Source organism: Opisthocomus hoazin, chromosome 38 (genome assembly GCF_030867145.1).
Source record: "Opisthocomus hoazin isolate bOpiHoa1 chromosome 38, bOpiHoa1.hap1, whole genome shotgun sequence".
Classification (NCBI taxonomy): domain Eukaryota; kingdom Metazoa; phylum Chordata; class Aves; order Opisthocomiformes; family Opisthocomidae; genus Opisthocomus; species Opisthocomus hoazin.
Window position 1 is genome coordinate 1,597,512 of NC_134451.1, and position 12,301 is coordinate 1,609,812.

At 45.7% G+C, this 12,301-nt stretch overlaps 2 protein-coding genes across 2 annotated transcripts in view; one reads left to right on the plus strand and one right to left on the minus strand.

Moving 5' to 3' along the window:
• Positions 1 to 811: 811 nt before the first annotated feature.
• LOC142365370 (E3 ubiquitin-protein ligase RBBP6-like) lies at positions 812 to 7,931 on the minus strand. The gene is made up of 8 exons (XM_075446105.1): positions 7,854 to 7,931; positions 7,114 to 7,191; positions 5,231 to 5,319; positions 5,017 to 5,113; positions 3,684 to 3,823; positions 2,606 to 2,778; positions 1,758 to 1,861; positions 812 to 940 (listed from the first exon to the last, which is right to left on the minus strand). The coding sequence occupies exons 1-8, from the start codon at positions 7,929 to 7,931 to the stop codon at positions 812 to 814; spliced, it is 888 nt and encodes a 295-aa protein (XP_075302220.1).
• Positions 7,932 to 8,843: 912 nt separating this feature from the next.
• The window catches only part of LOC104330352 (MAP kinase-interacting serine/threonine-protein kinase 2-like), a 47,496-nt gene continuing 44,038 nt past the window's right edge, over positions 8,844 to 12,301 (plus strand). The window contains exon 1 of the mRNA XM_075446107.1: positions 8,844 to 8,855. Within this exon, the coding sequence (XP_075302222.1) occupies positions 8,844 to 8,855 (12 nt within the window). The remainder of the gene's footprint in view (positions 8,856 to 12,301) is intronic.

Genomic DNA, 12,301 nt, shown 5'->3' on the forward strand with positions numbered 1-12,301 from the left:
AGTTAAGCCATTTAAAAATTAATTGCCACCTGTATTCTCCACAACTATCTGTGCACACTTCTGTCATTACAAATCCGCTGTTGCATCAGTTACGTGTTACAGCCTCATTTCACAGGTTACAAGTAGTAATACACCGAATTTCTGTCGATACTCACAGTTCCCAGCCTGGTCTGGCGCCTGCTGGGCGAATTGTACCGGCTCTCATGGGATGACCTTTGGGAGCAGGGAGAGGAAACAGAACAAAATCCCACTCAGTTTACCTGAAGATCATCGATAAAAGAAATTCTAAAGTAATACTGACTTACCAGTGGTGGGGATTGATTGCCTTTGGGGGCCCAGGAGACTCGGTAATGCTGCTTGTCTTAGGACAGCAACCTGATAGCCCTTGTGAAAAAATGCAAAGGGGTGGAAAATAGAGCTCCAGTACAATAGAGGAATCCCTGCATCTCTTGAAATCAACTCACCTCCTCTTCCAGGAAGCGGCTCACTGACAGAGAAGAAGATTCAGAACGTTCATCAGTGGCAGTCACCAGAGCAGGAGAAGGTATAGCGGTATTGGCAGCACTACAAAAAACAAAAAAACAAAAAAACAAATTTTTATGATTCACACAGGGTTTTGAAGTGCTACTTGAAATATAAAGTCCAAGGTGTGAAAAGCCTGACTACTGTAAACTGGAAAAAAAAAAAATCTACACCAGCTATTTTCTTAAGCCAGTTGCGCATGAAAGCATTAGAATATGTAAAGCCCCCACGCTGCATCTCCATTTTGGAAGATGCAACAACAGAAGTTTTCTGAGGAAAGGCTTGTGTGCTAGTTCAGGGGCTGCCTCAGAGCTTCTTTTGAATTGCGATCCTTTGCGTTCAACGGCACAGAGGAGCCTGACAGGCTTTGGACAGAGCGGCTCTTTGCATTCCAGGCATCAGGTGGAAAAAGTTCCTCCTTCAGGGTAAACCTGCACTGAAGGACTGAGAAGGGCACCACACAAGCAACACTGCTAAGAAAATTCTTGCATGAGGCACACGTCCAGCATCTCAAAGTGTCCTCTCTCCGAGCAGAAGCGGCAGCCAGAACTCCCACAATTATCTGGACTGGCACTAGTGACACACAAACTGCTAGCGGGGGAGCTCAAGAAGAAGACTCTAACTGCAGCGTTTTGGTGTCTTTTCTGTTCAGGTTGATCTACAGATTTACTTACTGAAAGGGTCCAGGAGGTGCGACAGGCAGGAGTGGTGGTGGCTGCTGCTGCTGCTGCTGAATCTTCTGAAGGAACCTTGTGGTGTAGCCAGCTCCGGTTTTGAAGTTGTTGACAGCCTGGAGGCAGAAGAACATTTACAAAAAGGTAACAGAAAACTTGAGTCCATAGACGCACAAAAGCCTCCAGAGAGTAAAATTCCTTGTGTATTCCTGTAAATGCTATCAATCCTAAAATACATCGACAGACAGACAGAGGAACGCATCCCAATAAACACTGATGTTAATCACTGGTCACCCCGAGTGTCTGCATTTCAGTACTTCAGTGTTAATACCGAGTTGAAAGGGAGGCAATCCTGTAAACCAAAAGCCTGACCTCAATTTGCCAGAGCATCTCTGAAGAGTTGTAAGCTGCTGTAACAACAAACGACGTATTTGAAAAGAACATTTAGATTTATTCAATTTAGCCTTGCTGAAGGAGCTGTCAATTAATGTTTTCTTCCCTTTCAGCTTTTTACAGACAGGCTTTGCTTACAAACTGTTTATTTAAAAGTCATCATGTTACCTGGCGTAGGAACTCGTTGGCAGCTAAATCATCAGGAGAAACGCCTGCCTGGTGACACGCTGGGCAGGTATGTTCCTCAGATGCCAGCAATGCTGTTCTAATACCTGTGAAAAATTAGAATCATCCAAATAGTTTTTAGCAAAGCTAAGGAAATGCTGGGGGTTCTAATCAGTTGTAAAAACACCATACAGTTCATGAGTTACTATGGTTTTCAGTTGAGAGCATGAAGCTATAAAGGTTCCAGAGTGCAGAAGATTTCTAGTACGCAGCAAAGAACTGTGCAGTTTTGGTATTTCACTGTTGTCACATCTGAAGATGCAGAGCAGGCTGTGCCTTGATGTTTCGACTGGTCTGTTTTCCCTTGTCTTGTACAGTGAGAAGTCACCCTCCTCAAGGTTAATGAAGAAAACACATCTCAAAAGACCATGAGTAGCTTTGCGTTCTGAAGGGTTTAGCTAGCTTTCCCGTGGAGCAGAATGGGCATTAAATGCCCAGTGATCCGTTTGCTGCAGGCTGCAGAAAGTCACCAGAGCTGGCTATGTAACGTTCTAAGAGAGAAAGGGCTGCGGACAGACTAAATGCATTGGGTATCTAACGCTGTCAGCACCTGCACAGGTGTGCACTCTTCTCATAGCCGTCCCTCCGTGCGTGAAGAGGATTCAACTGGACAGGTGAAAAGGGGAAGAAGCTTTCTGTCTTTTTTCCCCCTTTGTACAAGAAGAGTCCTTCCCGACTCAGGGTATCCCTAAGTATCAAATAGAACTGGTAACCAAGTTGTTATCTCCTCGTTCCGCTCTCAGAAGATCAGACGCGATGCACTGAGCTAACAACAAGGCAGTAACACTCACACTCGTCACAGTAACTGCTGCCGCAGCAGGGAGTAACGGCTGCATCAGTCATTGCGTCTTTGCAGATGAGGCACAGCTGCTCATCTGGAAGGGCATCGGAGGAGGAGGAGGAGGAGGGCAGCTCCTCTGGCACAAAGGGAGGCTTCTCCTTCTTGCCTCTGGCGTAAGCTTCCCTGCAGGCAGGGGGTGGTGGTGGGGGGGCAAGGAAACGGAAAAAAGTTAAAGGTGGGTAAAGGAAAACTTCTCCAAGCTGTGGATTTTATCAAAGGAAGGTAATAGACGGAATTCTTCTCACTCCACATCAGCCTTCTAAAATGTCAGCATTCAGTTTCAACTACTTTTCGATAGCCACAAGACTAGAAGGGAGAGGGGGAACAATTTTCCTTCTGCAGAACTCTCCCATTTATTGGATCTACTAAGAAATTAGCTCGGACAAGAAAAATGATTTTTTGACAGCTAGAGAGCAGGTGAAATGAATCCCACCTCTCTTTTGCCAGGGGGTAAGAGTAAATTGCAGGCTCACAATAAAGTTAGTCTCTGAGTAATTACATTTTATAAACAAAGGAAGTCTGTGTTACGGCTTCTACCCGAGGAGATCCACGACAGAGAAGCAGAAGTGCTATCAAGTGCTTTTTAAAACAGCCACTCCTGTCAGCACACAGTAGTAGTATTTTCTTAGTTTAGAGCAAGAGGAGAACTTTTGTCTCTTTCACATGTGGGATTTGCTCAAAGTCAGAGGGGGAGGAAACCTCAGTGCAACAGCCACTTGTTAAATGTTGCAAGAAGCCTTTGAAACATAAACCAGGAGCAAAATGAGCTTTCCAAGAGAACGACTCCCACTGTCAACACTACTGAAACGTTTTGCAGAAATACAGAAATGCCATAAGCTGACCCAAGTTCCAGGGGCAGGATCCCGCGATTTTAATACTAGAAAGTATCACAGATTTTAAGTTGAAGATACGGCAACAATGCTTCCTCCCTCGTAATCACAGATGCCGGCCAACATGGCTGCATTACCATTCAGACATTTACGCGTGGTTTTTCTCTTTTTGGTCACTCCACTGAAGGCCATACGTACACACTAATAATTGGTATTGCGTATTTTCCAGTCTTTGTCAGCATCGCGCCCTTTGTGTTGGGATCTTTCAGCTCAATCAGGAAACTCCTCGGAATTCCTGTGCTCCTTCTCATTCTCGGAGCAGGTGCAAAATTTTTGTGCTGTTCAGAAAAGAAATGCAGACATATCTCATCTTAAGGCCCACACTTCAAATGACCTTTCAATGTTGATTTGAAGCAGCAAAAGCCTGTAACCCTCTCCTTTCACCTAGCGTAAGGGTTGCTCAGCTAAAATACTTCTTTTCCTAAATGAATATAGCCAGGATGCTCCAAAGGCTTGAGCAGTGGTTTGCACTCAGTCGACATTCTTTGGCTTAACTTCAGGTTCCTTAAGCGTGAAATATCCCTGAGCTCACCATCCACGCAGGGGAGAGCCACAAACCCGCTTCTCCTCCAAAGCGCAGCTCAGAGCCAGAGCTCAATTCCGCGCCCTGAATCGGTCACTGGAGAAACTTCTGTTCACCGTCCCTATACGAGGGCTGGATTCACACCTCACGCGTGTACAGTCAGTGACTAACGTTCAGTGGCATGAAAACTCAAGCAGAGACTTGTGTAATTAAAACACACAAATATTCAGTGGATGGGGTCAACAGAATCATCTTGGTTTTATACGGAACACTGGAAACTGTGAACTGTCATTAAAAAGAGCTCAAACCAGAAAAATTTACAGTAATAGTGAAATAGATAAAAATAGGCATGAAAGTTAACCAAGAAAGATCTGTGCTCATCTTTAATGTCTATGATCCAGAAGAAAGAAAATTTTGCTTTTATCATTCCAGGTTTCCCTTGAATTTTGAGGAGCTTTGCAACATTGCCCTAGAACCTCTGTACTTCACCCCAAGAGAAACAATTCTTAACAGGAGTCTTCGTGCATTTGTCCTGTGACTGCCAAGGTGAAAACATGGAAACCTGAGCAACACCAGAGGTCCCCTGTGGGATTTCTGGAAGAACAGGGTCATATTGTGAGCAGCCCAGACACTCTGAATATGGACTTGATTGCTCTGCAGCAGCACAGGCCTCAAGGCCATCGAGAGGCCGGCTGTGGATAAACAGATGCCCCAAGGCTGGCTGCAGGTAAACAGACGTTCTATGAGTAGTAACCTATCATAGTCAAGTTCTGCCTATATAATCCGGGTGTTCTATTAATAGACGCTCTGTGAATAGTGACCTGTCATAACCGAGTGCTGTACCGAGTGCTGTCCATATAATCCAGATTCTCTGCTAATAAAGGTGACTGTTATGGATCATATTGATCGAGTCCTCGTTCCCACCGCAACAGTCCCCCACAACATTACCCCACTTGTCGGGCAGTTCTTTCTATAGTGGGCCGGTTTTCCGCAGTAAAGGCAAGTGAACAATGATGGAGGTGGACCCACGGGTCTTTTCATGTAACTGGAGATTTTGGGGGAAAAAAAGAAAAAGGTATTCTTTGTCTCTCTTGCTAAAACAAACATCTCTACAACCTTTCCATAGTCTCCAAAGAAAAGATTTGGCATTCTCAACACTTACTTGATGGGATCGTACTCCTGGCAAGACTGTACCATCATGGCCTTTATTTTATCCTCTTCGGAAGCATTGGCTGCAGCCAGGTTGGCAGTCTGTTGAGCAGACAGTTATTGGCACACACACTGGAAACACATTTCAGCCCACACAGCAAAGACAACATCGCTCATCCCGTCCTGCAAAGAACAGCACAGCGCTGGCTGGGGGGCATGAAGACAGCTGCTTCTACAAAAGACAGTTGTCCTGGAGATGTTCTGGAGAGTCCTCATGCCATGGCATGGTCTTCATGTACCTGTCAATCTACTTGACAGGAGCATTCTTGGGCACTCCAGTCCTTAGGCTCTGTTTGGGCCTTACAGAAGGACTTGTGTAACCAATCCAATTCTATTCTGAGTGGACTGAACCTGTGCGTAGAAAAGCCTATAGTATTCAGTGGTTTTAAACTGGATTTTACGCCCCAGACTATTTGAAGGAGAAGACATCCACTGTACATTTCACTGAGAAAGACGTATGCAAGTATCCTTATTTCCATTTTACGGCATTGAAAGGACACCCAGCTGAAGAGTCGGGGCAGTTGTTTCTGCTTCATGAAATTCAGCTTCAGACACGGAAGCATTAAAAGCAATCAAATTTTTTAAAGTCACTCAGCAAGACAAAAGATTCTTTTCAGTTGAAATTTGACCATGCTCCCCCCCTGCTGACTTCTTGAACTACTGTAAGAAAAACCTGCACTTTCTTCCAGGTGATTGTGCCCTTTTAATATACAAATTGTAATAGAAGCCTTACGCAGAACTAGATCTTCAAATCAGTGAAGCCATCTGATTTGTTTTAAAGTTCTGTTTGTTCAAATTTTTGTTACACATTATTCCAGATACAAGCAGGCTCTAAGGGAGCGACTGTAAAGGGTCTGGACCTTCAAGCACCTATCACTGAGATCAATCACTCGTGGGTTTGGTTTTATATGTATTCATTCAGAAAAGCGCCCACTCGTTTCAGCATTGTATTAAATGGTTGTTTCATACACACAGTTTTTTCTCAACAGTAACATAATCCAGACCAACATCTTTGAAATCATTTCCACGAACACTTACAGAAAACTTTATGGATACCTGACCAATTTGTTGGAACCCAAATAGTTTCCAGAAGACATCCAAAACCCACAAAATATTTCCAGGAATAGACCACAATTCAAGTATGCCCTTTAATACACAGTAATAATAAACCAGAAAACTTTTGACTGTAACACACTGCCTCCATGCCAAGCCGGTCTGCACTGAAGAGGTCGAGTACGTAACAGTTTTGAGCTGCTTTATCTTCTGTTCCTGCACTTTTTGGAAATATTTGCGTTTTCCAGAAAGCTGAAATGTGTACACCACTTGGACAGTGTTTCACATTTTAGAGCCAAACTTCACAGGACTTTACAGAACCACGGACACGTTTCGTGACAGCGCTGTTGTCCTTGTTACAGAAACGCCTCTGTTTTGGTTCTTGCAAACCCCACTGAAATGTCCACAACTTACAGGAACTGAATTCTTCTCTGAGAATGGTGTTAGTTTCCAATGCAAAATTAATGAAAAGTGTTAGAAATGGTAAACGGCATCTACAGTTCTTCTTCTTTGTGTCTTGAAAATGAGTAATACTGCCACATCATGTTGAGTCTGACAAGCTGCTCACCTTCTACCTTCCCAAAGTGGGAGCTTCTCTTTAAAGGACAGTGTCAGATGATACTCATACTTTAAGGTTCAAATAAATATTTTAAATTATTATAAATTAAAGTAATGTTGTGTTCAGATTGAAACAGTGATCCAGCTATTGATCACAGTATAAGATTTAAAAATATGAAGGAAACTCTTTTGTTTTTTAAGGATTTGACAAGAATATATATGTACCTTAATAAGCTGGGCCAGAGGAAGAGATGCAGAAGAGTCACCAACCTGTTCACAAAAAATGAAACACATTTTGAAGTTCTACAATCAAAACACAGCAATAGTTAACCTCTGCTGTAGTCTGAAAGTCTGCACTATATCCTCTGAGCGTCACTGAAAGAGGCATTTCCAACTTGGTGTGATTTGCACTTGTTCCAAACAAAGTCCAAACCTTTGACAGCCTGAGAGTGCCCATGTGACGAAGGAGAAGAAACTAAAACAACCAAAGCCACTTGAGATCTACTCCTTCCTCCAGAATATCTCGGAGAGAGACCCTTGCCAAATGCTCAACACTGCTTAAAAGAAAAAAAGACCAAAAAAGGACTGCAGGCAGAAGTTAGGAGAAATGACAGGGATTTTACCCACAAATGCACCAGCCTCTAACCTGCTGCCAGAATTTGTACACTCTGCTTTATATGCTTTCATTTGCAGGCAAACTGTGAAACTAAACTCCTTCATCATGTAAAGTGGAAAGTACAGATGCACCACGTGACAATCCCACGTTTTGTAACTACATTTACGTTCACAGCAATCTATGAAAGACATTGATGTACTCAGAGGGGCCCAAACAATATCATTTCAATTATACAGGCTTAAGAACAAACACCCACTTTTTAAGAAAGTGAAAAGAAATCATTTAGCTGCAAGAACGGTCCTCAAAACATATCGGATATGTTGGGTTTCATATTTGATTGAACCCCCACGTCGGAAGTAAGAAACAGGACACCAGGTTTAACAAGAACGGGTTCTCCATGGTTTTTGATAACATTGTCAAAAACCATTAGGCAAAAAAACATATTTAAAAAAAAAAGGTAAGTGATATAATGTGAAAATGGAAAAAAATACACTCCAAACAATTCTTTTTGCAAGAAACAAAAAGCACACAACAAGCTATGCAAGCATTCATTTAACCAGCTACAGACAGACAGGTGTAGAACACGGCACCATGCTCAGCTGTGCAAACCTCGAACCTACGTGATCTAAAAACGATCCTGCATTATCTGTACAACACAAAATCATACAGGAACTATTCCAGCATATTCAGTATGAAATACAATGCATTACTAGGCACAGATACCAATATTCACATTAGAACTGTGCCAGTGATGGCATTCCTTGGTTTTTACGATGCTGAATTGAATACAGTGCATTTACAACATGTACCATGTTGGAAGGCAATGCGTGGAAAATTAGCACAAGGCTACACCGTTTAAAATTAAGTACAGTTTTACAGAAGAAAAGTGTGAGATTGGTTTTTTACGTACTGCTTTTGATGTTCCACTCCCTGGTTCAGTTCAATTTCTGGAAGAAGAAATAAAGGTGATCAGAATTTAAAATCAAGCACTTGTACCCAACTTAAAGCAGTGAAAGCAGATTACAGAACCTGAAAACCAAAACAATGTGTTCTGATAGTCTAGTGAATGTGGAAATTTATTTGCATCCATTAACTGGTCTCTCTTGGGACATTCAGTGCAACTAAAACAAAACCCCCAAATCACATGTCTACTTCGTCACAAATTACGAGTTCTAAACTTCTTGTCTGCATGGGTCGCCAGCTGGCAGCCCTTGGTCTTCCCTCTATAGCTCGTGTGTAAAAAAACCCAGATTTGGGGTGTAAGAACACTTGCCATATCCCACCCCTCTCCCCCAAATGCAAGAACTAATCAAACACTGAGAATCAGACTCTCTGGAGCATGGAGCTGATGGTAAGCTTACACTCAGCGCAAATGCCTACCTCTCTACTGCAAAAGCAGTAAAAGCAAACACACAGAATAAGGAATCTCTCCACACAGAGGAAACGGGATTACCGCTTGGGTCTCGGAACAATCAAGCCCAAGAACAAACCCAACAGCATCATCTTAAAAGTTACCATTGTTGGAGTTTGAACCCCATGTCCCAGCAGGCCTAAAAATGTCTGTCTGCTTTGGGGGACACACGTTAAAATCCACCCCATTCCACTAAAACCTAACAGCAGCTTTAGCAGGAGAGGTACAACCTGAACGCCTCTGTGAACTGACATCCATAAACCAAGTTAACACCCTGAAACCCCTAACCGAGCAGGCAATGCTTTACAGATACCTACGCAGCGTATGTTTTGCTGGTCGCTGTGACTCCTCTGGCAGGGATTCTCCTGACAATAACAGATGAGTTCTTCGGAATCAGGGCATTATCGTTGGTGTATTCTGAAAACAACATGGAATGTATATTCATATGTAGCCCCACGTATTACAACTGCCTCAACTAAGAAAGAAAAGAGGGTCATTGTCATAGGTGATTCCCTTCTGAGGGGAACAGAGGGCCCGATCTGCCGACCGGACCCATCCCACAGGGAAGTCTGCTGCCTCCCTGGGGCCCGGGTTAGGGATGTTGCTAAGAAACTCCCTGGTCTGGTGCAGCCTTCTGATTACCACCCCCTCTTGGTAATGCAGGTTGGCGGGGACAAGATCGCAGAAAGAAGTCCCAAGGCCATCAAAAGGGACTTCAGGGCACTGGGGCGACTGGTTGAGGGATCGGGGCGCAGGTGGTGTTTTCCTCCATCCCATCAATGGCAGGGAACAGCACTGAAAGGGGCAGGAAAACTCACCTGGTTAACAGGTGGCTCAGGGACTGGTGCCACTGGTCAAATTTTGGCTTCTTTGATCATGGGGAGGTGTACACAGCACCGGGCCTGCTGGCGACAGGTGGAACTCAGCTATCTCAAAGGGGAAAAAGAATTCTTGGCCACGAGCTGGCGGGGCTCATTGAGAGGGCTTTAAACTAGGTTCGAAGGGGGAAGGGGATATTGCCCAGCTCACTAGGGATGAGCCTAGGCTTGGCGTGCCAAGGCCAGGGGTGAGATTGACAGCCCAGCTCAAGTGTGTTTGCACCAACGGACGTAGCATGGGCAATAAACAGGAGGAGCTGGAAGCCATTATACAGCAGGACGGCTACGACTTGGTCGCCATCACAGAAACGTGGTGGGACAACTCGCATGACTGGCATGCTGTCATGGATGGCTACAGACTCTTTAGGAAAGACAGACCAACAAGGAGAGGTGGGGCAGTTGCTCTATATGTGAGGGAGCAACTGGAATGCATTGAGCTTGGCCTGGGGGCAAATGAGGAACAAGTTGAAAACTTGTCGGTTAGAATTAAGGGACAGGCTCATAAGGGTGACATTACGGTGGGTGTGTACTACAGGCCACCTGACCAGGAGGAGGAGGTTGATGAGGCCTTCTACAGGCAGCTGCAAGCAGCCTCACAGTCACAGGCCCTGGTTCTCATGGGGGACTTCAACCACCCTGACATCAGCTGGGAAGACCATACAGCTAGGCAGGCGCAATCCAGGAGGTTCCTACAGAGCATCGATGATAACTTTCTGATGCATGTGGTGGAGGAACCAACAAGGAAAGGCGTGCTGCTGGACCTTGTGTTAACAAACAAGGAGGGACTGGTTGAGGATGTGAAGGTTGGAGGTAGACTCGGCTGCAGTGACCATGAAATGGTCGAGTTCAGGATCCTGCGTGGAGGAAGCAGGGCGATAAGCAGGATCAAAACCTTGGAGCTCAGGAGGGCTGACTTTGCCCTCTTCAAGGAGCTACTGGGAGGAATCCCATGGGCCGGGGCTCTTGAAGGCAGGGGGGTCCATGAGTGCTGGTCGCTCTTTAAACGACACTTCTTCCATGCACAGGAGCAATGCATCCCCCTGAGAAAGAAATTGAGCAAAGGAGGCAGGAGACCTGCATGGTTAAACAAGGAGCTTCTAGCAGAGATCAGGCAGAAGAGAAAGGTCCATGGAATGCGGAAAGAGGGACAGGCCACTTGGGAAGAGTACAGGAATGTGGTCAGAGCGTGCAGGGATGCGACGAGGAAGGCCAAAGCCCACCTGGAATTGAAGCTGGCAAGGGATGTCAAAAACAACAAGAAGGGCTTCTTCAACTACATCAGCAGCAAAAGGAAGGCTAGGGACAATGTGGGGCTGCTGCTGAACGAGGCGGGTGTCCTGATGACAGAGGATGCGGAGAAGGCAGAGCTACTGAATGCTTTCTTTGCTTCAGTCTTCAGTGCTAAGACTGGCCCTCAGGAATCCCAGGCCCCGGAGGTAAGAGAGGAAGCCTACAAACAGGACGACTTTCCCTTGGTCGAGGAGGACTGTGTGAGGGATCGCTTAAGTGATCTGGACGTCCACAAATCCATGGGCCCCAATGGAATGCACCCGCGAGTGCTGAGGGAGCTGGTGGATGTCATTGCTGAGCCAATCTCCATCATCTTTGAGAGGTCCTGGAGGACAGGAGAGGTGCCCGAGGACTGGAGGAAGGCCAATGTCACTCCAATCTTCAAAAAGGGCAAGAAGGAGGACCCAGGGAACTGCAGGCTGGTCAGCCTCACCTCCATCCCAGGAAAGGTGATGGAGCAGCTTATTCTGGAGGCCATCATCAGGCAAGTGGAAGAAAATAAGGTTATCAGGAGTAGTCAGCATGGATTCACCCAGGAGAAATCATGCCTGATCAATCTAATAGCTTTCTATGATGACATGACTGGCTGGGTAGACGAAGGGAGAGCCGTGGATGTTGTCTACCTCGACTTCAGCAAGGCTTTCGACACAGTCTCCCATCACATCCTCCTAGGGAAGCTCAGGAAGTGTGGGCTGGATGAGTGGTCGGTGAGGAGGATTGAGAACTGGCTGAATGGCAGAGCTCAGCGGGTTGTCATCAGTGGCGCTGAGTCTAGTTGGAGGCTGGTAACTAGTGGTGTGCCCCAGGGGTCAGTGCTGGGCCCAGTATTAAACGTTTAACTTCTTCATCAATGACCTGGATGAAGAGTTAGAGTGTACCCTCAGCAAGTTTGCTGATGACACCAAACTGGGAGGTGTGGTAGACACACCGGCAGGCTTTGCTGCCATTCAGAGTGACCTGGATAGGCTGGAAAGTTGGGCAGAGAAAAACCTGATGAGGTTCAACAAGGGCAAATGCAGGGTCCTGCCCCTGGGAAGGAACAACCCCATGCATCAGTACAGGCTTGGGGTGGACCTGCTGGAGAGCAGCTCTGTGGAGAGGGACCTGGGTGTCCTGGTGGACGACAGGTTGAGCATGAGCCAGCAGTGTGCCCTGGCTGCCAAGAAGACCAATGGGATCCTGGGGTGCATTAGCAAGAGTGTGGACAGCAGGACGAGG

Bases quoted from the DNA above. Each gene is read 5' to 3' on its own strand.
- LOC142365370 (XM_075446105.1), bottom strand. From the start codon at position 7,931: ATGGTTTTTGACAATGTTATCAAAAACCATGGAGAACCCGTTCTTGTT. The intron at 2,779-3,683 runs GTACGTATGGCC...CCCTGCCTGCAG, and splicing joins GCAATACCAATTATTAGTGT to GGAAGCTTACGCCAGAGGCA. The intron at 941-1,757 runs GTAACATGATGA...TTTACCCTGAAG, and splicing joins CCAACGAGTTCCTACGCCAG to GAGGAACTTTTTCCACCTGA.